Below are 25887 nucleotides of genomic sequence, written 5' to 3' on the forward strand. Positions count from 1 at the left end.
AAGTGTATTTGTTCGTTTGTCAGCAAGATAACACAAAAATAAGTTTAAATACATTTCCGCAAAACTCAGGCAAGAACCTGTAACAATTTGGGGCAGATCCAGGATTAAATTTTTTCTTGAACATCTAAAATTCTTTATGAATCTATAAAGACATTTTTTACACATTTAGGGGAGTGAAATGTTTGAGTGTGTGTAATTTGGTTCAGCTCTACTGAGTGTCATTTGAGATTTTTAATTTGATAGACAAACCACAAAGATATTCAGTTTACAGTAAAATTAACTTTTGTTTTATTTGCTATGGTCTCATTTCCCAGGTGTATTTGTGTATGTATGAGTCAGTTTGTGTGTGTAGGCTCAGGTTTGGGTTGTGTTTTGAATGTTGCCTGAGATAACTGTAACAATAAAGATGATCAACGTTCCACCAGTCAATTAAATAAACATTATCACCACTATCTCAAAATGAGATTTACCCCTTGTGCAAAAACCATATAGTGAATTCCTCTCAGTCTGGAGTCTTACCTGTGTGTTGCTGTGAAGTCTCATATTTATGGCAGATGTGACGATTCTCATGGCGTCAGAGTAAAAAATACATTCAACAGACATTGGACACAATCTGTATTTGATCAACTATGAAAAAGATCAAACATTTATTAAACTAGATCTGTTACATCATCAATTCATTCATATTATTTATCCAGCCCTGGCTATAACAAAAGAGACAGATGCCCTCCATCTTTACTTTTTAGGTCAACTGCTGAATGTGAAGGTCCTTAAACAGAAAACAATGCAGCTCATATCAAAATCATTACCTTAATACAATTGATTATAATCGATGAATTATCTTAGTATGACAAGTACTGAAAAACAAATATATGGATCATATAGATTTCAAATGCTCTCACACATTCCCTGATGAACATTTTGTTACTTACTCAGACGCTTCAGCAACAAGTAAATGCAGAAACTAAAGACTTATAGTCAAGACACTTTCACTTTGACTTGAGTTAAAGGCATTTTCACCAGTGAGAAGTCACTTAGTCACACTTAGTTCAAAATGAATCAGTATTTTGAAAAAACAAGTCGAAACCACCATGATTTTAATCTCTTAACAGGACAAGAAACCTAAAATGCTGCAGCCCCAAACAACCCAGGAACAGGTCGACCATCCACAAGTCCCCCAGCGCCTCTCTGACACTGCACCTACACTTAACCTACAGAGTCCTTGCCCCTCTCCCTTACTGTTAGTAGTCGATGCACCGCAGGGCGGCGATGGTGGAGGCCAGTCGCCGAGGCAGCAGCTTGGCGGTTTGTCTGTAGATTTCTGGTTTGGCCCTCAGCAGGGTGACGATGTGCTGCAGGGAGCGGGAGGGCTGCAGGCCCAGAGCGTCCATCACGTTGCTCAGATAGTCTGTGGAGCAGGAGAAGGGATCATCAACCCAAATGATTGAATAATAACCGAGAGCCACAATTTCAATGCCATATCCCCTGTGACTATTAATAACAATGTGATTACATATCACGGTTTAGTTATCAAAAAGCAATGTTGGCTCCATGTGTCCTCCCAGCGTTATGGTAACTGTACCTATATCTGTGGCCAGCTGTTTCGTGGAATGGGTACCGAGTTGTGGGATGAGCAGGATGGCGTCACAGTAAGTCTGCATTGTTGCCCGGGCAATGGAGCCAAGCCAGTAGTCTGCTGTGTTGTCCAGCTCGGGAAGATCGTCACCTGAAACAAAGGGAAGGTGATATTTTAAGGGTTAGGTTATTTATTTTTTTGTTTGTTTGTGTGTTGGCAGGTTCACACAAAAACTACTGAACAGATTTCCAAAACGTGATGGAAGGAGGAAAAGAGATGATTAAAAAACCTGTATAAGATAGAGAGATTAGAGATATTAACTGTTAGTGTGTAACCTTGTTCTGGAGGGAACGGCAGCTTCCCAGCATGTAAAGCCATTTCTAACGCCGGGTCCTCCTGTGTCACAAACGGCTCCAAGTGCAGTGGCAGAGACATCAAGTACTGTCCTATCTGGTGGGGGAGGAACATAAAATAGAAAATAGTTTACTACGTCTGTCCAGATTGTATGATTTAAGATTGTATTTACTTGAAAACCTCACTGACATTTGTTATGTATTCTTGCGGTGACAGGCTGTAAGTGGGTAGATCGTCCGTGTAGCTCTCTCCGAAGCCAGCTTCTTTATTCTGACCAAAAATAAGTAGCACAAATCAAAATGCTTGAGGTGAGACTAAAATAGATGCAAACAGAGCACTCACACAGACAATTCAAAAGCTCTCGGGCGTGCACTCGACTTGATTCTGTCAGCAGTTGAAATCAAATAATCTAGAAACCTGACACTTAATCACCTCCATCTTGGAGACGAGGCAGAGCTGGTGTTTAATCTGCAGGAAGACGGAGTCGAACGCCAGCTGATTGGCCTGCTGGTTGAGTCTGGTCAGAGCGGCTCTGGACTTGGCTAACAGGCTGGAGTTACCTGTGCCCTTCTCCTGTGGGATAGTATGCATTAAAAAACAGCAGCAGGGAGCTCTGATAAGAAGAAAGTGATAGACTTCATACCTTTAATGAGTAGAGGACTTCCATCAGGCTGTTATATTCAGCCAGATTGCCCCTCTGAAGGTAGTTATACTCCTGCCAGGGGTTCTTGGTGGTGCTCCTCCTCTCTGTGGAGCTGACCTCCTGGATGCCTGCCAGACTGCGGGGGCTGTAAGACTCGGACAAGTACTTACCTGCTGAAACCAGGATCCTATAGGAGGAATTAATAAAAAAATTTATGAAATTATTTTAAATTAAAGTGCTTCAATTACAGCGAGCACACAACAGTTAATAAAGTTTTCCAATACTTGTTTGACAGCTGCTGCTCAAACGCTCCACATTGTCGAAGTAACTCCCCACAAGTGGCAATAATCCTGCAAAATACAAAAATCCGAAAGCATTAGCAAAATCTCTTAGTTACAAAAAACCTAACAAAAGGGCAGTTTTGAAAAGAGATAAGTCTTTCCAATGAGGAAAATGCCTATATTAAAATTTAAATTATTTGCTCTTCAGATCTCGAACTGAAAGAGAGCTCTGACCTGACTGAGTTCTGGAAGGCTGTCCAATCCTCCTGGAAACCAGATGAACTTGGCGTATCCTCCAGTTTACACTTCTTCCTGATGGACTGCAGCGTTGTGGAGAAGTCAGACACATACCTGCGAAAAAAGCAACAAGTTAAAACTGGCAAAATACATGTAAATCGAAAAAAGTATTTATAACAGTTAAAATGTTAAGACTCTTTACTTGGTAAAAAGGGCTTTGAGAGCTTTGAGGAGGCCACACACGGCCAGGCCGTCCGTCAGTTTGACACACCGGTCCACAGCAGCACTGGCCAGGCCGAACAACTTGCCGACAGAGTGGCTCAACTCTTCTACACAATCAATGACCTCGCCGTGCTCCTAAAGAGAGGAAGGAATGTGCAGTGTGTGAAACAAGAGGTGACACAAACTCAGAGAAGAAATTAGACAAAAATGACAATTCTACTATCTATTATGTGGGTATATTTGTGGGGTGAGTTACCAAAGGTACTGCACTGATCTGGATGAGGAGGTGCGCTTCCTCCAGATCTCCATACTGCAGTTGATAAGATTTATAGGGGTCATACAGCACACAGACCAGCTCGTTCACCTTCAGCAGGTTATTCTCTCCTGGAGACGAAATACAAACACAACATAAGGACCAAACTCTCCACAAATATGATTAATTCAGTGTTTTTGTTTTGCCTTCATCATTTCTTGACAGCGCACGCACCCAGGTGTGGAAGCATGGCGGCCTCCAGGCTGTGCCCGAACGTGGACGTAGTTTGATGGAGTTCCAGCAGGGTGTGGAGACACTGCTCTTGGGCTGCCCGCTCCATGGCCGTGCTCAGGCAAACAGCGATGGATGGCACCATGGCCCCTAGAGTCTGGATCAGCAGCACTGTCACCACCTCATATGGGTTCTTGAACACCTGTTGACAGTCACATGTAATGTATTTGTATTGCACTTTCTCTGGCTGTTTGCTGTCTGGCAATTCACAAACTGTGTTAGTGTTTCTGACCTGGCTGCTCCACTGGAGCTGAGTGTGCCACGTGGAGAGCAAGGTGTCATAGAATTCAGACAGCTGCTGGTTCAGTGTGAGCTCGCTCTGAGAGAGATCCTGCCAAATACTCACCAACTGACCCTGGAGGGGCCAAAACAAACATTCATTCACAAATACGTGCATGTCTCCACCATACAAAGAAAAAAAGATGAGACTAGGATTTTGTAATTGCTTATATTCATGTGAGGGAGGGGCCTGTCACACCTACCTTATGACATTTATAGTAGTAGGCAAGAAGCTGTGGCATTCTGTCTATCTCTGTAAAGACTTTAACAAACAGCTTGGCCTGGTCTGCAGAGAGAAGACGGGAGAATATGTTGTGTACACAGATATGGAATTAGGAACAAATAGACAAAAACACTTCTCACAGGTTGTTACCTATAGACATGGAGTTAAACGTCGCTACTATTTGTGGGCTGGCCAGAGCCTCCAGCCTGTTTTTCAGTGCCTCCAGGTGGACACACTTTTCAGAGAAGTCTGGCGTGTCCACCAGCATGGCCAGGCTGTTCTGCATGCTGGTCAGTTTGGAGGAGATCACTGCAAGGTCCTGGAAGAACAAAAAGTCCACAATATAAAATCTGTGTGTTTTACTGTAAATAATTTGATGCATATATAAAACAAAAGATTTTGATGACTAAATAGAATGACTTCACATGACACACTGAGATAAGTCTCGGATCCAAGAGGGGCCAATTTACAGGATTGAGTTGTGTTTACACTTTAGAGGGTTTGGACTCATCCTTTTCTCAGTAAAATGAATTGTTATATGTACAGTTTTAAGAATATAAAAAGGTACAACAACCTCTACACAAACTGTGACAGTTTATACCTGTGTTTTGAAGGTCTCCTCAATGTCTGCACTCAGTGTGGTCCATTTGTCTGCCTCCTGCAGAGCCTCAGCTGCCAGCTGCATGCGGCTCTTCACCTGATCTATCTCCACCAGAACCTGGAAAATAGGATCCACAAAAATACAGGTCAGCCTGAATTATCACTTCACACTGTGCATTTTAAACTGCTGCCAGGTTTAGAATATTACACTGATTATTATCACAGAAATGATTTATCAAGTTCATGACTTTAATAATTTAACAGTGAATGTACTTATGCATCTTGATTTTACCTGCAATATTTTACTTGTGAGCTGTGACTATACTTCAAGAATGCAAATGCTAAATTTGTTTGTCACCTGCATCGACTGCACAGTGTCCTGCTCAAACTTCTTGATGTCCTCTTTGACCAGGACCATTTGCTCCTTGAGGAAAGAAGCCTCCTGCTTCACAGCCTCCACATCTCGCAGCACTCTGGGCATATTCTGGAGGGCCTGATTACTGCTCTCTACAAACAGACATACAGCAGTCGTTCAGTTATTGACGGACATGACAAGAAAATGTGAACTTTCAGAACATCATCAGAGCTGCTGCCACAAAGAAGAAACTGGAAAAAATTAAATAAATTCTAACCAACCTCACTACTGTGACTTATCTAGACTGATGGGAATTCTCTGGTGTGTTTAAATTTACTATACAAGACATAAGAGTGTTGTCCATCTCAACCACTAATACAGTTTACATTATTCAAACAAAGACTGCACATTAAAGGCTAATCACACACTTAACACATATTTACCATTTTATTAGGTACACCCAACTTAAACTAAAGCAGTCTAATACAACAGCTCTGAATTAAATCCTACCTTTTATTCACCCCCTTAATACCAATGCAGTGTTTTTATTCAATTGTCTAGACTGTGGACAATTGTCATGCTGGTTCAGTGGCCCTGTGGACGACCGATAAATCCATACAGTGACCTTCACAAGAGTTCAACATAGAATTTAGGATCATTATTGTAATTGTACCTAAAAGTGAACCTATTAAACTGGATTCATATAAACAATGTTGCCCTTGAATGAGCCCATCTTAACTTCCACTTGAGAAATCTGATCATGTAGAGTTTTATGTTTTACATCTTAGGTGTAGTAAAAACAAATTGCCCTTTGGGAACAAATAAAGCTGGAAGCTCAAGTTGATTGTTCAAATATTTAACCCTGTAGATGGACTGTAGACACCGGTGTGTCTTAAACAAGGACACGCCCTCAGTTTGTGGTGCTGTTGTGTTGTATTCGTGGATCAAGTGTTTAGTCATCCTACATGTAAACTGACTGGCAGAAGTAAACCATGGTCTAAGCAGAGTGGCAGATATATAACAGGCAGCAGGGACAACAGAGGACTGACCCTCGATGGCGTTGTTAACCTCCTGGATGAACAACTGCAGCTTCATGACCAGTGTGGCTGCGTGTGTGTCCGCTTTCCCCGGCGCGTCCCTCTGCACCACCGTGAAGGCTCCGTTCACCCAGTCCTTCACGTCGAAGTCCTCGTCCAGGAACTTGGAGAAATCCATCATGGCCTCTCCACCCCTCCACCAGAGGAGAGAGACACTGTCTTCAGTCCGTCAACTCTTCTCCTGCTGCTGCTGCTGCTGCAGTGTGTGTCATCGACCCATGGCTAACGTTAGCCGCTAGCTAGTTCTTCCCAAACAACGGCTTCGACACGAATATAAAGTAAATGGCCCAAGAAAAAGAAATGATCATCACAACCAAATAAAGTTCCAACAATGCGACGGCTTCCTCCAGAGTTATTTTGAAGTGTCCACGGGTTTTACTGAGATAAAAACACAGACATGTTTCTGTGTTGGGGAAGGTTTGCGCTACTGACACTTGACAACAACTTCCTGTTTGTGCGCTCTATTTACCCTCCGCGGAAACAAGGACCAGCAGCAACAATGGACCTGCTAAATAAACATTAAATATATATTATAATTCAGAGATTTTATACAACAACATTTAATAAATAGTGTGTTTCTTAATGTATCTCTGACAGAGGAAGACACACCAATGCACAAACATGTCTATGGGAACACATATATTGGTTGTTTTGAAGTTGTGTCACAAATAAATATATCCGTTTGGAAACGTGTATTTATAACTACATCAAAATGTATTGGTTAAAGAAAAGTTTAATTCCTTGCTTCCTTTTTTCCTTCAGCAAACATTTGCCCATCAAATATATTAAATTACTAAGACTATGTTACATAATTAAATATATAGGAGTGTTTGCACCATGTTTCCCACTTGAGGATAAATATCATACTAATGAAATAAAAAAAATAAATACATTAACATAAAAACAATAATGATGCTACTAATGATAATAACTGAATATCATTTAATATAATATAATACAATAGTGTAATATAATGTATAATGTTTTTTTTATTGTGTGACTAATAGCCAGGTTGATTACCTGTCTGTAACTAGTCTCCATATAAATAACTGGTGCAACAAGCATAATAAAACACGTCAGTTATTTCATATCAGGTGCAGCAGACATTTATCTCTATCTGTTTCATTACTATTATGCAAACCAGAAAGGCAAGAACTCAGTGTAAGAAAAGCTGAGTTGGGAGGCAGTGAAACAACTGAAAACTCTCTGGGACATTACGAGAATATTTCAGCTCATCCAGAGAGATGGGGATAATTGATGATATCAAGGAGACACTATCCAAAGCAGTGTTTTCTCCTGGTACGCTGTTGTCTGGACGCGGCGGGCTGCACATGGCTCAGATCATCCTGTCTCTGGTTACCTTTATCCTGGCTATCTTCAGAGGAGCGAGCAGCCATACCTACTGGAGCTACGCCATGTTCACTTGGGCCTTCTGCCCCATCATGACCCTCATCATCACTATCATCGAAATGTTTAAACTCGATATTGCACTCAACATGTTTTGCATGGACTGGCCTGACTTCACCACAGGCATGGCCATGTCCTCCACGCTCATGACTGTTTCTGTCGCCATTACCTACGCCAACTTCTACGCCTGCCTGAAATGTCTGTACGGCTGGATAGTGAGTGTGTTTGCTTTTTTGTGCTGTTTTGTTTACACCCTTGAAGTGATAAAGGACAAAATCCTGGACAAGAAGAAAGGGAGCTACCTCGCCATTCTGCCCGGATTCTTCAAAGTCATGGAGGCCTTTGTGAGCTGCATGATATTCATATCACTGACCGGCTACAGTAACAAGCCGGCTCTGATCGCCTGCATTATTGCGTACGCCATTCCCTTCCCCATCCTCCCAGTCATCATAGCCACCAACATCCTGAAGAAGCTTAAGATGTGTTTGTCTTTTAACTTGGACAGGTTTGTGTTTATATTCCTGGTCATCTCTGTTGTGCTGTACATCTTCGCTGCTATAGTTTGGCCAATTTTTATGTTCAGAAACAACCCTCGTCCCAGCGACTGTCCGCCCAGCTTTTGCATCTGGGCCATTCAGTTAGTGGTTGCAGTCATGACCTATGTGAATCTCATTCTCTTTACACTGGACCTCATTTTTACCTTGCTTGGTATCTGTGGCTTTAAACGTGGATAAATATTGTGGTGGATTCTATAATCTTTTTTTTTTTAAACTTGTAATATGACACGATGTTATTAATTTGAGAAATTATACTTTTTCAAATGGACAATCAGACTGAACACAAATGTTTTAAAAGTATTTTTGAGCATTTAGTTGCCGTCTTTTAAACAGAGTCCTCCATATCAATTATTTATACTCTGTATCAAATATTTAATATGAATACTATAATATGTATAAATAATTAAGTATTGTGTTGTCTTGTTTTTTTTCAGTTAATGTACAGTGTAATGTTTGATGAAACGTAAAATAACACATCGGCTCCTTGTGTAATTTTCAGTTTTCCATTTGTTACTCCATTATGCATTGGTGTGTATTCAGTATATAAATTAAATTGAATCTATTTATTACCAATGAATATCAGGTAAATGTTGTGTAGCTTAATTTGTGTAACCTGAATGTTTCAATTCTGTCTGAAAATGAGATTACACTTCAATGAAAATACCTGACGTTCCTGAGATCTGTTTAAAGTACATTTCATATATCCATATGTATAGAATATAAGTCAGAAATTCACAACATTATGCGATATTTCATACTGTAACTAAATCATATACTTGATTTAAATCTAAAGTTATGAACAGATAAATGTAACCTCATGTAAAAAAAATTCCTGGGTGAAATGATGTCTTTAAAATACAGAAAAGAAAAGCAGTGGACACTTCATTCTTCCCTTTATTTTATCATTTGGATTCTTTTAATTGTAGATGTAATAACAGTTGACATTTGACTATTTCTATAAAGTTTTATCTCGAGCACAACAGAGACAGAATATTCAAATCTCACCACTCTGACAGTCGAACACCAGGAAACCGTGATAATGAGTGAGTGAGTGAGAGCACACTGCAGCACTCAGCTCCTTCAGGCCTCCTCTGGTTCCCCAGACTCCACCGTCTCCACAGACCCTGGAAACAGAAGAAGTGGGAGTTGAAGTCGACGGGAGGCTTGTTGGGACTTGAACCCACCGCCTCCAGCTTCAGAACTGTAGCTGCACAACAACCACGGATCTAAAAGTTAAATTACAATTTGTCAATAGGCTTCATATATAATTTAGGTGAAAAAATGACCCAGACACACTCAAGTGAACTAACACATAATTACATGGTGAATTGGTGCTCGTTTTTCAACACAAATGTTGAAAACAGAACGCAAGTGTGTTCATTTTCCTGACAATCTATTCAATAAAGACCTGAGTTCATTTAATTTCAGATACATAGAAAAGAAACAGAGATGAAAGACACTGTGGGGAATCGTTTTTGTAATTTTAGCACCTGAGGGAATAAATCTTACAAAATGATGATATTGAATTTGAAATCATTTTTAAAACTAGATAGATAACTTGAAAATAGCTGAAAAGCAGTTTTTTCTCCTCAACGGACATCCACAGAAAACCACTTACATAGTCTACAGAACAATTCCTTGCCCAAGAAATTTGAATACAGGGAAATGTTTGCCTTATAATACAAGGTCTCACGTCAGTGTAAGAAAAGAGCAGCAGTGGAAACAAGTAGAAACAGGATCAGGTCACCTTGAGTGCAGGAGCTGGAGGATTCGACTTCAGCATCAGGAAGAACCAAACCAAGCATCATGTGTGGCCCATTTAAAAGCTGCCAGGCCATTTTACGCCTCTTGGAAATCATCTTCACCGCTTTGGCCTTCATCATCGTCACGTCCCGTGGCGGGATGGTGCATCCATGGGGAGTCTGGTGCGAGTTTGTCTGGATTTTCTGCATCATCGTGCCTCTGGTGCTGTTGGTGATGGAGGCAATGTCGTGGCACATACTCCTGGCCACCTGCCTCCCCGACTGGGCCGACCTGAGCTGCGGGCTGACCATGCTGTGTGCCGCCATGATCACCTCTGCCACAATCATCTTTGCAGTCGTGTACCTCTGCCTCTCCTGCATCATCAACATCCTGTGTCTCATCTTCTCCCTGGTCGCCACCGTTGTTTTCCTGGTCGACACTGTAAAGCAGAAGCTCAAATGTCCAAACGGCTACCTCTCCCGTCTGAGAGGCCTCCTTCGCATGTCAGAGGCCTTCATTGCTTGTATCATTCTCACCGCTGCCTCCGACTACTTTGTGAATCAGAATTGGTCTGATCCTCCTTTTGGGATGATATGCAGCGTCGCTGTGTTTGCCCTTTGCCTCCTGGTCACCGTGCTCATCATCATCCTCTATCTGCTCAGGCTCCTGCAAGGCCTCCTCTCGCTTAACCTCGGCTTGATGGAGTTTGTGTTCAACATCGTGGTGGTGCTGTCGTACATGCTCGCCATCATTCTCTGGATTGTCTTTGGTTCCAAACACTACAACAACAACCCTTACTTCTGTGAGCACTGCTCCTACAGAGACTTTATCACTGTCATCGTCGGAGCCTTCATCAACCTGGTGCTTTACCTGGTCGACCTGGTTTTATCCTTCAAATCTCGCTAGACGCACGAACATGAAAATGTATTTGCTCTTATTAGATCTTGTTATCTCCTCAGGCTACTTAGCAGTGTGTGGTGTGTTATGTATTAATTGCTGCAATGTTATAATTGATTTAAAGCCCAAATCTGAGTGAAACATTAGCTTTATTTATTTTTTCAATTCAATAACATAAAGTCTTGCGTATTCAAGTCAGGAGGTGACAGTATTGTTGATTGAAACTAAATCATATACTTCCTTCAAGAGCTATAAATAGATAAATGTAACCTTTTGTATAAAATGTCCCTGTTTAAAATAAAGAAGGGAAAAGTGGTGGTTTAACGAGAATGAACAATAGAGTCCTTTCTGTACTATCTACTTAGATATCATCATAAATTTAACTATTTCTACAATATTTTATCACCTCTGCAAACACCACAATAGTTCACTGAGGGCATATTCAAATCTCACCACTTTGGCAGTTGCATGACAGTTAACTGAGATAGTGAATGTAAATGTCAGAGCCAACTTAAAATCTACACATGTTTTAACAATATAATAACATTAAGTCAAATAAAAATGGCTTCATTTTCCACATGTGAAAGTCATCAGTGCAGCACTCAGCTCCTTCAGGCCTCCTCCGGTTCCTCAAACTCTGCCGTCTCCAGCAGACCCTGGAAACAGAAGTAGTGGGAGTTGCAGTAGACGGGGGCCTTGTCCGGACTCGAGCCCACCACCTCTGGTTTCAGCGAGGAGAACGGGTTGGCACCGCTCCCCCTCATGTCCATCTCCAGCTCCAGCAGGATCTGCAGCGAGTAGGTCATCTCCGTCTCGCTGCAGATGGAGGACAGGAAGCAGGGGAATCATTTGTAATGGATTTGTTCACTTTTCATAATAATAGATTGATAGAGAGTGAGCCTGGATTACAGGGGCAGTATTCATCAGATATTGATTATAATATGCATCAATGTCTGTATTCATGATTAAACCAATTAAAGGATCTGCAGGTTGAGGAGTAAAGGTAATTAAATCATCCAATCAATTTCAAATATTGATTTTTAACATTTGAACTATTTTTGTTTTCCAAATTTTGGAGAATCTCCCAGATTTGCAGATTTGAGAAATCATGTTCAAGAGGTCAAATCATGTGTTTTGAGGCCACAGGGACCTTAACCTTTGACCTTTGTGTTCCAAAACCTAAATAGTCGAGTCTAAGTAAACATTTGCAAGAAATTGGAAAAGATTCTCTCAAGGCATTTTATGATAATGTGTGTAACACTCACTTGAGAGCAGTGAAAAGAGAAGGAATCTCATAATCCCTGAGGAGCAGAAGAGTTGGAAGCCAACCCTGGTCCAGACCCTGACTGGCATCAAACCCTATAAACATCAAAAATAAAATGTGAATATCAGTTTGGATATAAATATTGTCTAAGAGTCAATGAACAGACATCTTCTCTTCAGTAAACCAGGCTGGAATCTTAGTATTTCATGGTAAATCACTGATACTCTATTTTTGGTGAAATGAAAGATGTTCTCACCAGGATGAAATCCAACCACCAGGTCCGGCTTTGCTGCTTCCTCTTTCTCCACCAGCTCCTCCCAGAACTCGTGGTAGAGACCCTTGTAGGCACTGATGAAGACCATGTGCTTGGGGCCGAACGCCCTGAGAGGAGGTCTCACGACGGGGCCGTCCACCACCTCTGGTCCCACCATGACGATCTCGATCCCCTGGTGCCCGGGGAACATGTTGTTTAGCTCATCATAGTCCGTCAGTCTGGCTGCCAGAGTCTCACTGTGGCCTGCTCCCACCAGGTGAATGGTGACAGGTTTGGAAAAAGGGTTCAGGCCAAACAGCCTCATCCCCCAGGCGATGGTAAGGGGCCGGGAGAAGAACTCGCTGCAGACCCGCCACAGCGACTGCTTGAGGTCTTGGACATCAGGTCGAGGTCTGCACGAGTTGACCCACAGCTCTGTCATGTTGGCTCCGTTTAAAATGGGATCGAGGCGAGCTGTGAGATCTCCCTGCATCGCCAGCCAGTCGTCCCAACCTTTAACCTCTGACTGCGGTTTCGACCACTGCCCTGTGGAGAATGGAAGCTCTCCTGGTGATGGAAGATGAATAAATGCATAAAGAAGAAGAATCTACCTGACTTCTTTCTTTGACAGTTTATGAGGATGTATTTACCTTTGAACACGAGCCACTCCACAACTCTGTCGATGGCAGCGAGACGCAGCAGTGGGCAGAGCTTCTTGTGTTTGGGCCAGTCCTGCTTCTGACAGTCTTTGCAGCAGTAGTAAACATTTACACATCTGTGCAGAGAGAGGACAAAATATCAAACACCTATTTTCTCTGACATTCCCAACCTGGATTCAGGATTCATGATTTTATTAAGATCGAGCAGCTGCTGCTCTTCTTCCTGGGGATCGGACAAAATATCAAAACACATACATGACGTCAGTCAGAAAAACAACTATGAAATTAAAAACAGAAAATTAATACTCATAAAATACTTTCTGCAAAGGTTACTATATTAATGTACTTTGCTACACTATACTACACTACACTATGCAATATTATACTACCATATTAAACTGTACTATACTGCACAGCTCTATACTATAGTACACTACACTACATTATACTATACACTATTCATTAACCTTCTATATGTTTCTATCTATCATATTACTATATTTATAATTACAATGACATATGTACACACACACACACGATAACAAATTAACTTGGAGGTATAGTTTCATTTGATGAAATCTCTTCCTGTCTCTTTTTACCTCGCACAGCGCTTCAGGTTCTGTGGGTTTGAGAGTTGATGTGGCCTCTTCTCACAATGTGCACACACTTGAAAGGATTCCTCCATCTTCTCAAACATCTCCTTCTGAGAGTGGAAGGCCATGGGTTTACCCCCAGTGTCCGGAGCAGCGCTGAGGACGGAAATGAAAAGATCAGTAACTTCAACTTCACACTGCAAGAGTCCAACATGTCAGAATATGTTTGAACTCTATTCTCACCAACCACCAGTGAGGCCAGATCTCTTCTATTATTAGACTGGGACAAAAGGCATGTGGAGTAGAGAGGGTTTGCATAGATTCACATGTGAAAAATGTTGCAGGAGAGAAGCAGCGAGCAACAGCAGGGAGCAAAAGTAATGAAACAGGTTGTGGTGGCGGGCCAGTGTCACAAAATGCCATTCAAATGTCACGTTGTTACTGGTAACAAGCACCAGGCGTCTGCTCACACTGTGCGTGTCCTCACACAACCAGGATTTTAATGGGGTCGTGAAGTGGTGAATGATTTAGACATGCTCTCTCAAATTAAAGTGACAGGGAAAGGAAAGCAAAGAGGGTTAAAAGCTACTTACCCCTGAGTTTCTGTCATTTTGTGGGACTCTCACTGGCTCCTGTGTTTCCTCCTCTGCTTCTCCTCAGGTTTGTTATCTGAGCAGCCTGTCGGGGGCTGCTGCTGCTGCTGCTGCCAGATTTAACACCTGTGCCTTTCCTTCTGGAAAGATCTGACAACTCCAGACCATTCGTGACTTTACAAGGAGACGACATATGATCCATTATATATAAAACACATTTATATCGACACACACAGGTTTTTACATGAACCCATTATTTTATTGTTATATTCCTGCAGGACAACAACTCATTGCTTTTAATTAGTTTGGGTTAATTTGATTAGGTTTCTTTTGTCAAATCACCAGGAAATAGTCTGTGACCACTGCTGCTCCAGAGCTTCACCACTACAACATAACCTACAATATACAATAATTGTTTTACCACCTTTTCTCCACTAGAGGTCACTGTTCCAAAAGAGATCTCAAGACTATTCCTCTTTTATGAATCGAAACAAGAAACACATGCCATTATTTTCCTAATGGTTATGTTTAACACAGTGTGGAATCAGTGTCATGATTGAACATTATTATTATATTATTTTCAAATGATCCAGCGAGAGTCAGAGCTTTTTTCACTTTTTTTTCTCCACATTCCAAGATTATAATTTTATGCTATAGTGCCAAAATTCTATGATTTGTCCATGTACAGTATTATAATGCAATAATTTTCCATATAAAAGGCTGTGGAATTGATGAGCACTTATCTAATCATTAATATTTAACCCTGTAGCTCACGCTGTGTTTTATATTATAATAAAATGCCATTCTGTATAATTTACTCTGATTAAAACTGAAAATAGCCATTAACCAACTGCTGCTTGACTTTTTGTACTTTTTTATCAAAGATGAAATTGTCTCCACTCCACTCAGAAAATACTATTACATTGTCTATTGAAGAAAAGGAGTGTTCAGGACTGAGCTGTGAATAAAAGCAGGTTTGGATAAAGTCAACAGAAAATCACAGAAAATCACAAAGATGAAGGAGAAAAATAACAATGCGAGACTCATGATTTATTTCAGTGTAATTTTACTTCATGTGGCCCGTGTCTTGCATCTAATGTGAGATCTAGGAAGTAATTCAGCTGCGAAGCAAATTATAGACAACTATCAAATAAGGACAGAACCCATGATGCACCCGAGGGCACAGATGAAGTACAAACCTTCTGTGTCCTGCTGGTCCCCTCATTGCCATCGTCCTTCACAATGAACTTTATTACCTCCACTAAAGAGGTTATGTTTTCACCTCTGTCCATTTGTTTGTTTGTTGGTTTGATTGTGAACAAGATTATTAAAAAATTACCAGATGGATTACAGTTTCTTTTACATTACAAAAAAGGGTGCTTTTTGATGTTTTCATCGATTTCCAAGGGAATAATTCATGGATTGCAATGAAAAAATTCTGGCATCTATGAGTGAGTTCAATTTGGTGCAGCTAGACTGAATCTAAGGCGACTTGTGGACCTTGACGGAGATGGACCTAATACTAAGCGCTAGAATTCACTAAACTAAATCTGCGGGAAACCTCACAGTCCACGACGTTCCCATGTTCCCCATCTTTAAAGAGGAGGGACCTCTGACAAACAACATCTGATCCTCTTAGTTGTCTGGACCAAAGTCGTCTCTTGGCAGCAGTCCCTGGAAGCAGATGTAATGCGAGTTGCAGTGGACCGGCGTTTTGTTGGGACAGGCCTGGACCTGCTCCGGCTTCTGCGAGGCGAACGGATTGCAGCCGCTGTCCCTGATGTTCATCTCCAGCTCCAGCAGGATCTGCATCGAGTACTTGAGCTCCATCTCACTGTGTGTGGGGGGGGGGACAAAGAGACAGTGGAGGATCAATTAATCAAGTGAGCTCGGTTTCATGGTCCTTGTGAGAGACAGGTGAGAAGATGAAACACCTGTTCAAGAAAAGGGTTTGAGAGAAATTATTGAGGAACGGCAGGATTAGGGGAGAAAGAGAACAACATCAATAACTTTGCTATATCTTCGAGTTACAGTTGCTACCGGGGGGAGTTTGTTTGCGACCGCCTGCAGCAGAGGAAACAAACAGGGAACAGGCATTGGCCACCGGAGGGTTAGTGACGCTGAGGTGTGGAAGCAGTGGTGTGACGTGGGCAACAACAACTGAGCTCAGATGGAGGACTGTGGTGATGAGGTCAGGTGGGTGAGGAGCAGGGACACCAGACATGATTTGTGGGTGAACCAATAAAACTCCTCCACAGAGGAGGTGCAGCATCTGAACAGAGTCGACATTAATCAGTTATGACGTTTCTTTCTGCGAGAGTTTAGGGGAGCAGATGGTTTACGCTGTGTGTTAATGAGGCCCTCTGGCACAAAGACATTCATATATTCGATACTGTTCAGGGTTATTATTCCTGTTATAAAAGACGTTTTTTCCATACAGTCATGTGACTAACCTGTACATGGTGAAGAAGGATGGGATGTTGCAGTCTCTGAGCAGCAGAAGAGTTGGCAGCCAGCCTTCCACCAAACCCTGGTTAGCATGGAACCCTGAGTAAAAACATTCAAAACACAATAACTGCACACTTGTGATCAGATTTCCATGTAAATCTTTTTGAATTTGGTTTATGCATGGAACTTAAACGATACTACTATGAAATTAAGATTTATAATGTGGGGGTTTCAGAGTTGCCATGTAGGAGCATATGTATGACAGTGTATCAGGGCCATTAAAGTTATATTAGACTAGAAAAGCACTCAGTGGAGCAATACCTCCGCCAAGGCCCTTCAAACAGTCTAATCTCACAATGTTAGAGAAAGCGAAAAATATTTTGGGGGTGGATCTGCTATATGTAAGCTGTTTGGCTTCATAATCTCTGCAGCATATTAACTGACAGATGTCTCTTTCCCCTGATTCTGGTTTACATCAGTGGTATTATGGGTTTTTTTTCTGAGCAGCAGGGTAGTTGTGGTGAATATCTCGCCCTTCAGCCTGATAACTGAGGTTCAAGTCATTGTGGCGGCAAATGCTGTAAATCCATCCAGCATAAAATGTCCTTGAATCAAACAAAACCAGGAGGAGCAGAGAAATAAAATCTCACATTATTAGTTTGTCCAACAGACAGATATATTAAAAACTATGCATGTGAGAAATATGAAAGCAAGTGATGCATTTTTTAAAGCATCAGCTGTTCTGTAACAGTGTGTGTGTGTGTGTGTGTGTGTGTGTGTGTGTGTGTGTGTGTGTGTGTGTGTGTACTGGTTAAGAGTTTGCCACAGAGGCCAGAGAGCTGTAAGGCCCATGATACTGCTGCACAGATGGTATTGTGCTATCCACTGATCTTTCCAGGGATTCTAATTTGAATAATGCACGCTACGACGCAAACATCACAGAGGTTACACGTCTCATCAGAGGGAGTATAAACGTGACGGCATTTAGACATTCAAGAGATGAGGTGTAACAGAAATGTTGCACTGTGACTGTTAATGACTGCTATCATGTCAAGCATCAGAACTAATTACAAATATAAAAGTCATTTCAATCCCCCAATTGTGGAATGCACACATAAATCCTTTTCTCCATGTGCATCCCTGACATTATTAAATCATTTCATCATTTCAGTCCTGTTGTTTGAATTTGTTGTTTTTCTTCCTGTGAATAACTGATGGTTAGATGTTTCCTCTGTGAAAACGGAAAAACGTGATTTCTCAGGACGTGTCATGGAGGACGACTTAACTACGGCCACATCCGTCTCCTTATTGAGAGGCGACAGCCTCTCCTGTTCTATAAGGTCAAGCATCCTCTGTTTATCAATTTTTCACAGCTTTCTTTTCGCCTCCCCCCTCTCTCTCTCATTCTCTCTCTCCTTCTGACTTTCACACACACACACGTCTTCTATTCCTCGTGTCACGCCGCCTGCTCCCCTATCACATAAACAGCGTTATAATGCAGCGCTCTGCCAGCTTTGCAGTATGAAATGCAGCCAGCCTCTCAGGCACTTTGCTCACAGGACGACTGATTCACTGTATATTTAGCTCGATGTGGGAGCCTGCAGTGACTGCTGAGCCGGGGGTTATGGGTGCGGAGGGGTCTGGGCTTTACTGGTGATTTGCAGGTTAAAGGGTCAGAGGGGCAGAGTCAGTGCCAGAGCTTAAGGAGGTGTCGGGTTGTATGGTGCCACTTTAATGAGGTGGTTGTCTATGAGGGGGAGAATTGGGATAAGTTTTAGTCTGAGATTCTGTTTTTTATGAAATATGTGAAGTTGCTTTTGCCCATTCTAAACCTGTCTGTTTGGAATGGGCTCTTCTCTTGTCCTGTGTTAATGCTCCAGAGCTATTTCACAGTTATTCCTTGTCATCAGTGAGTCCTCCTCAAACATTTCTAAATTATACTGTATCGTTTGTGCTGGACGTTGTGTGCAGAGCAGTCTATGGTAGTAAAACCTTCTGTTAACCCTACCCTAGCTCAAGGAAAAGTGATTCTGTGAATGTTGTTGCCATGATGGAGATCAGCATCTGTGTTGTGTGTCTGTGTCAGTCTGATATTGTTAAATTAAATAATCAAATTATCCAAATGATCTGGTTTTGACCCAGTTGCCGACCGCTGCTGTGGTTTATCTGAAGACATAGAAGACTTCCACTGTTTCTACAGAAACCAAATGTCCGCCTGAGTGAATACTCCGAGGGAGTGAACTGAGACTCCCCTTTCAAAAGGGCAGCTTATCGACATTTTGCTGAGTCCAGCAATCCGAAGTCAAAATCTTTCCCAGCTGCTCCTATTAATTACCCTAATCCCCAATAAAAGCCTGGCAGTAATGAATAGGCCAGATGTAGTATGTTAGTCATCTCCTCCATGCTCTGTTTATCGAGAGAGGTCATTAGTTCTCTCTCCTGGTTCACTTCTAAACCTCTAAACCAAACCTATTTCAAGATTATAGAGTTTGTACGATCACATCTCCACGATGGCTCATTGTTGTGTTTACATACCAGGATGAAATCCAACCACCAGGTCTGGCTTGGCTGCTTCCTCTTTCTCCACCAACTCCTCCCAGAATTGATGGTACAGCCCCTTATAGGCGCTGATAAAGACCCTCTGCTTGGGTCCAAACACCCTGAGAGGGGGCCTCATGATCGGGCCGTCCACCACTTCCGGTCCCACCATGACGATCTCTATGCCCTGGTGTCCGGGGAACATGTGGTTGAGTTCATCATAGTCTGTCAGCCTCGCTCTCATGGTCTCATTGTGGGACGCCCCTGCCACGTGAATGGTCAGGGGTTTGGCGCACGAATCCAGGCCAAAGTGTTGAACCGCCATCCCAACTGTGAGAACTCGAGAGAGGAACTCGCTCTGAAGACGCCACAAAGACTGTCGCAGGTCAGCGTCATCCGGCTGTGTCCTGCTGGCGTTCTTCCAAAGGGTCGCCATGTCGGCACCGGACAAAATGGCATCCAGGCGTGGCGTGAGGTCACCCTGCATTGGCAGCCAGTCGTCCCAGTTCTTCACCTCAGCGGCTGACTTGGACCACTCCTCAGTGGGGAATGGGAGGGCTCCTGTGTGTGGTAGAACATTAATGATGAGGACACCAACACATGTTGACTCTACCTGTCAAGTTTACAGAAAAGCTCGAAAAAGCAATAAGAGAAATTCAAAGGAACTTTCATTAAAACTTCTAAATCACAAAGATATTCCACTGCGACTGTGTCACAGTTTCTGCAGCTCAGCTTTAAAATACAGCCGACTACCTCATTAATGCAACATCGCATTTTTCTAAACTCAAACAGTTATTAAGGCCTTTTCAATCTGAACAGCATATTCTTTTTATTGCTCACCAGTGAACATCAGCCACTCCACCAGTCTGTCAATGGCCACCAGACGCAGCGTTTTGCAGACCTTTTTATGCAGAGGCCAGTCTTTTCTCTGACAGTCCTTGGTGCAATAGTACACATTCAAGCACCTGTGAGGGAAATCATGGGAATTATTTGAAAATAACCATCTTTACTAAAAAGTTTCACAAACTAAATCCTCCATTGCTCCAGTGAACCGCCGACATTTCATCTCGAGCCGTCATCAGGTTCAAATGTGCAGTTTGCTCAATTAGTTGCTTCATTACAGAAAGCTGCATTGTCTAAAGCTTTAACTGTTGTACTTTAATTAAGATGATTAAGTTTAGATATTTCATCCAGTCCCATAAATTTGCTGTATCACAATAGAAGCATCATCATAAAATAATACCAATATTTGCATTGTTAATATAATTAAATATAAAAATAAGGGCCATATATAAATATAAGAAGAAATAATACATATAATAGCAACACATAACAATAACATTTACAATGTAAACAGGATAAATTCAGTGTAGTAGCATGTATAGGAAGACTGAAATATTCAAACTACAGGGACAGGGTAATGTTCTCTACTGTTACCAAATGTTGCCAACAGTGGCAGATCTAGGATATTTGTAAATCAGGGGCCACACAAAGGGGCCAATAATGTGTCCTTATTCAGTGAGCTGCACATTTGATCATTTCTTGTTTACTTGTTAGCTCTACAGCTTTGAGCATTGAATATGTTTTGAAAATTATTCCACACTCAAACAAATTATGTACTTCTCCCATGTTTAGAAGATAAAAATCCTTTACAAATTAAATTATCTACTGTTGGTATTCTTGGTAAGTGACAAGTTTATTTTTAAGACTACTGACAGGAAAGGGGCACCTCAGGGGCCAATCAGATTTCATGGCCCTGCCCATGGTTCCGCCCCTGCATGGTGAACATTATACCTGCTAACTGCAGAGATATTAGCAATGAAATGTGAGCGTGTTAATTTCTTCCTGTTAGTATTATTTAGCTTTGCACTGCTATGCCTAAGTATAATCATTAAGATTTATTGTAAGAACATCTTGTGCCAGGATGTAAATAGCATCTTGCATTCTCTTAGAAGAATCAACATTTGACCTTCTTCTACTGTATACTCGTGACTCTTAAGGTGGATTCTGTCCTGTTTTAGACGACCAAAACATTCATGCTGGTCACATGCTGCAATTTAAATCATGATCATATGACTTGTGTGTGTGTGTGTGTGTGTGTGTGTGTGTGTGTGTGTGTTAGTGTGTGTGTTGTCGCACAGTTCAGGTGGTGTGGTGAGGTAATGTGTGATTAGGAATGTGAAGGCCAGTTGGCGCTTTGAGGGAGATATTACTTTACCTTGCAATCATTTGCTGCCTTGGAGGCGCCTGAATTTACATAAAACAATTTATCAGCCAATGAATTGTGACACAGTGCACACCGGGCACACTAATCCTCCAAAAAGAGGCTTACAAGTGGACAAAGGAGGCAAAACAATGTGAGGAAACAGAGGTTGCTGTGACAAAAGATAAAAAAAATATATATATATACGTGTTTTTCAGAGATACAGATTTAGGAAAGCATGTAGAGGCTCTGTTGGACTGTTAGTGGTAATTCTCAAATGTCAAACGTCCGGAGGGTTTTTATTCGTCAGCAACTCTGGGTTTTCGTCCCCCTAAATGTCTGCTGCTCCCGGTAACTTTTCTGAGAGAGGCAGTAGCAGCTGAGAATGTCAAGGGAACCCACATGCATGAGGGAGTGTGTGTGCATTTGTGTGTGTGTGAGAGACAGAGAGAGCAAGAGAGTGTGTCTGAATCTGCTGGAGAAAGGTGACATACAAAAAACAACGAGGCCCTTGTGTATAAGTAACACAATATCCCTTACTCTCAGTACGCTCCTTGAAATATCTGCGGTGCTGTGACAGTACAAACTAAAGTAAGCTGCTCATAATAAGCTGCAAGACTGCAGAGAAATGAATCACAGTCATGGGACTTAGTTATATTTGCCACTGGCCATAGTCCACCTTTGTGGAGCTGCCCGCACCTTGACGGTCGGTCATCATAGGGTAACGCTTCACACATGACAACTATCAGGGCAATGATGTCAAAACAATGTCCTGGCCAGGTTATGATGGAGCTGAGCAGAGAACGCTGTGGGTTTCAGTGGCCCTAAAATACTCTGATGGTCAACAATGATTAATGTTAATCAGTGTTAATGCCAGGGTATTGCAGTGCGCCGCTAAGAGCCTTTACTAAAAGGAGCACACTGGCAAGCTCAAGAGTCAGCCATCACTTGGGGCTTTGCACTCACTTCACACAACGCTTCAGGGTCTGGCCCTCGCCGAGATGCTCCGGCAGTTTGTTGCAGCCGGTGCAGAACTTAAAGGTCTCCTCCATCTTCTGGAACATCTCCTTATAGTTGCGGAAGGAGATTCCTTTAGCTTTTCCCTCAAGGGCAGCCCTGGTTGGCACAAAACATTTGAAGCAATGAGGAAATGAAATTCATTATTTCTAACATGAGTGTCCACATTAACAAATCAGAGTCTGTTTTTACCTGTACTCTCCATAGTCCTTCATGTTGAGCTTATTGAGAATCACCTTGGAGAGCCCGGGCACGTTGGAGTCCAGAGAGTAAAAGCCAGACTGATCAGAAAAGACGCTATCGGTCCCAGGAGCGTAGGACTGAGGGAGGGCTGGGATCTGAGATGCCATGTTGAGGCCTTGGCTTTCCACTACGAGAAGAATCATATATTCAAAAGATAGAAAAACACATTTACATTAAATTTACTATGAGACTGGAACAATCAGCCCGGTCCTTGGATAACGCCTTGAGCTGGAGCCAATCCCAGCTGATGTTAGGCATGAGGTGGAGTACATCCTGTACAGGTCACCAGCGAACCACAGCCGATCTCCAATTCAACTGAACCTAATCTACATCTGCGAGAACATGCAAACTCCACACAGGAAGGCCACGGCTGAACCGGGATCCAAACTTGCAACCTACTTGCTGCAGCAACAGTACTACCCACTTAATCACCATGCCACCATAATAAATACATGTATTATTTTATTAGCCATTAATATGACATTTCTACAAGTGGATTCTGGAAGGAAAATATGAGGAACGTATCAGACAAAAAAACATTGGCCTGTTTCCGAACGTGGAGAGATATTTAACAGTATCAGAACTAATGATAAACATCTTGTTGTTTGTGGTTTGTTGACGCTGCACGGTCCAGTCAGATAAGTACACGTCAGTTCTAGTTTACTTTGTGTGCCATGTTTTTTTTTTAAGTTCACCCCGTGATCATGACAACAAAAGATAAAATAACCACAGGGTGATAACTCTTCAGTGTCGCTAAACCCTGTCTCAGAGTATTATCAAATGTTATGCAACGGTTTGGTGCCTGTCATGGGTCATTCAGTCAAACTGGGCCTGGTACCAGGAAAGACAACACACACACCCCCACCCTCAACAACAGCAGGGCCCTCTGACACTCTGAAATATCACGTCCATTAGTTTTCATGGCTTTGTGTGACAGATACGCAGGAGTGAGGGACTTGTGTGAATGGACACAGGTCAGACTGACAAATGAGAGAAAGCAGAGCAGCCTGGACACACAGATGTATTCTTAGAGTTCACCCTCACACGCAAGTTATCTAAATGCACCCAGAAAGATTTCCTCTGCTTTTATAGATGATGACTCCAGACAGGGTGAGAAATGCTTCTCTTGATAATGCACCACTGCCGCCAGGAGCCCCACAAAAAAGCTATTTCAGAACCGAGGATAAGATTTTTCAAGGAATACAAATAAGGTTCTCCAGGATATGTGATATTTTTTTATGTCCCCCAAACAACAGTGAAAAGAGCCCCCCCCCCCCACACACACACACACGACCAGAGGCTCACTTCAAAACCTCAGACAAGCGGAGGGCATGTTCTTTGCGTCACTGTTCGTCATGCTCTTGACAAAAGAAAACAAAAACTATAAAATCCTCTCTAAATGTCCTCACTTTCCAAAGATGTCCTCACTCTCAGGTCTATGCTTAAAATGGTCCTCACAAAGATATAAATACAGGTTCACACACATCTCTGTAACTCACACGCCTCCTTCCGCCTGTCTTTAGATTTAGCTGGAGGTTGTTTAGAATCATGCATGTCTGCAACTGCTTTACTTTATTTCTTTTTGTTTAGGATGAAGAGCCTTTATTACAATTTTTCTTCCTGTTTATTGTGTTATTGTGAACTGCATTTACCTCCAAGCATCTTGCAGCCATAAAACCCTTGACTTGGCTTGACAACAGCACAATAAATACTTCATCACATCAAGACACTGTTTTGCCATCTCAACGCTCCTTGTTGAAAACACAACTGCGTTTCTTCCACTTTTCAGGAACTCTGCATCTTTTCAATTTCACATCAACGTCGCTGGGGTAAGATTTTGCTTCGTCACGTCTTCAGAAAGGCCTTTTATCTAATTAGTTGCCTGGTATCTGCAGAGTGTCTGGGTAATGCATGCAAAGGGTTAGGACTGAACAGATTTCCCACGAGAGGGCAGATCTTTCTGTCCTCACACATCTGACCACGACTGATAAAGTCCCACAGCTGATGATCTGACCAGAGCATGGTCAGTACACACCAAGAAGTCTAGTGTTAGTTTGTACCTGTGATTCCAGACGGGCGGTGTGGCTTCTAGATGATTCTGTGAGTTTTCCCAGCAGAGGAAAGAAGAGGACAAGTGATTGACAGCTCCTTATGCTGGATGTGAGCACGTCGTGGAGCCCTCACCGTGCCTCCTCTGCTGGAGTCTTGCAAAACCAACCCCCAACAGAGCCAAAGTTGGGGGGGGGGGCTGGGGTTGGGGACTGCAGAGTGCTCCTGGCATCTGAGATTAGAGGGTGGGAGAGAGGGAGCTGGATGAGTTAGGGGAGGTGGGTTTGGCCTTCAAGGAAAGTGGGGGCCTGTCAAGAGGAGCGGAGAGCAGGACAGATGGACATTCTGAGAAAAAGTTGGGTGGGGTGGAGTGAAGGGAGAAGAGGTGGAGACTCGAGAGGGACACACACACAAGGATAAAATATATTCCTCAGATGTCACACACACTGGGCTGGGATGAGGGGAGAGATGAGTAAGTGATAAGACACATCAGAAAGTGGATTTCTGGAATCAGTAAATGTTCAGTAAACAAGTGTGTGAGTGAATGAAAAACAGTTTTTAAGTATCTGCAGCGTGAAAGCTTTGACTTCCTCTCATTATTCTTCAAGTGCAACAGTCGGAACGTGTGATCTGCAGCTCGTCAGGTCATTTCTATGAATCACAAGCAAACACAGCCTCTCTGTTAGTGTGTAATACATTTGAATGGATGAGGGAAACACTATGTAGCCTAATAGTCAACACCACACTAAGGCCCGAACTGGTGCTCTGGTCCAACACCCTGCATGCTGTAGAATCAAAAGTACCCTGGGATGCTGCTGTGGATGAAGCGAATGAGAGGAAGACCCCAGATGTTTTGGGACACACCCAGGTCTGATCAGCCTGTTGTGGGTCAAAAACACCTGGTGAAGCTAAGATACATAGCTGCTATTTGTCCCGAAAATTTGCTGGTGGTCCCAAATATACTGGTGATCCCCTGACATCTGCTGCAGGTCGGCATTTTATCTTCAAACTA

The 25887-nt window shown here is 42.4% G+C and overlaps 5 protein-coding genes across 5 annotated transcripts; 2 read left to right on the forward strand and 3 right to left on the reverse strand.

Annotated features, from left to right (window-relative positions):
* Positions 1-614: 614 nt before the first annotated feature.
* cog7 (component of oligomeric golgi complex 7) lies at positions 615-6884 on the reverse strand. The gene is made up of 17 exons (XM_020083521.2): positions 6364-6884; positions 5318-5466; positions 4961-5077; positions 4510-4678; positions 4340-4422; positions 4090-4212; positions 3801-3999; positions 3570-3697; positions 3294-3448; positions 3089-3205; positions 2858-2923; positions 2574-2760; positions 2363-2503; positions 2120-2200; positions 1912-2026; positions 1583-1726; positions 615-1408 (listed from the first exon to the last, which is right to left on the reverse strand). The coding sequence occupies exons 1-17, from the start codon at positions 6530-6532 to the stop codon at positions 1242-1244; spliced, it is 2310 nt and encodes a 769-aa protein (XP_019939080.2). The 5' UTR covers positions 6533-6884; the 3' UTR covers positions 615-1241.
* Positions 6885-7614: 730 nt separating this feature from the next.
* On the forward strand, positions 7615-8707 carry LOC109626712 (myeloid-associated differentiation marker-like protein 2). Its single transcript, XM_020082845.2, has one exon. The coding sequence runs from the start codon at positions 7656-7658 to the stop codon at positions 8550-8552; it is 897 nt and encodes a 298-aa protein (XP_019938404.2). The 5' UTR covers positions 7615-7655; the 3' UTR covers positions 8553-8707.
* A 1331-nt stretch (positions 8708-10038) lies between these two features.
* LOC109626655 (myeloid-associated differentiation marker-like protein 2) lies at positions 10039-11166 on the forward strand. Its single transcript, XM_020082774.2, has one exon. It carries the CDS (start codon positions 10182-10184, stop codon positions 11022-11024), a length of 843 nt encoding a protein of 280 aa, XP_019938333.1. The 5' UTR covers positions 10039-10181; the 3' UTR covers positions 11025-11166.
* LOC109626654 (putative protein MSS51 homolog, mitochondrial) lies at positions 11146-14516 on the reverse strand. Its single transcript, XM_020082773.2, has 6 exons — positions 14378-14516; positions 13791-13940; positions 13183-13307; positions 12536-13099; positions 12281-12374; positions 11146-11831 (listed from the first exon to the last, which is right to left on the reverse strand). Exons 1-6 carry the CDS (start codon positions 14392-14394, stop codon positions 11627-11629), a joined length of 1155 nt encoding a protein of 384 aa, XP_019938332.1. The 5' UTR covers positions 14395-14516; the 3' UTR covers positions 11146-11626.
* Positions 14517-15406: 890 nt separating this feature from the next.
* LOC109626658 (putative protein MSS51 homolog, mitochondrial) lies at positions 15407-25834 on the reverse strand. Its single transcript, XM_020082783.2, has 7 exons — positions 24887-25834; positions 22776-22953; positions 22533-22682; positions 20204-20328; positions 19361-19924; positions 16831-16924; positions 15407-16211 (listed from the first exon to the last, which is right to left on the reverse strand). The coding sequence occupies exons 2-7, from the start codon at positions 22931-22933 to the stop codon at positions 16013-16015; spliced, it is 1290 nt and encodes a 429-aa protein (XP_019938342.1). The 5' UTR covers positions 22934-22953; positions 24887-25834; the 3' UTR covers positions 15407-16012.
* Positions 25835-25887: the final 53 nt, after the last annotated feature.

Source organism: Paralichthys olivaceus, chromosome 21 (assembly GCF_024713975.1).
Source record: "Paralichthys olivaceus isolate ysfri-2021 chromosome 21, ASM2471397v2, whole genome shotgun sequence".
NCBI lineage: Eukaryota > Metazoa > Chordata > Actinopteri > Pleuronectiformes > Paralichthyidae > Paralichthys > Paralichthys olivaceus.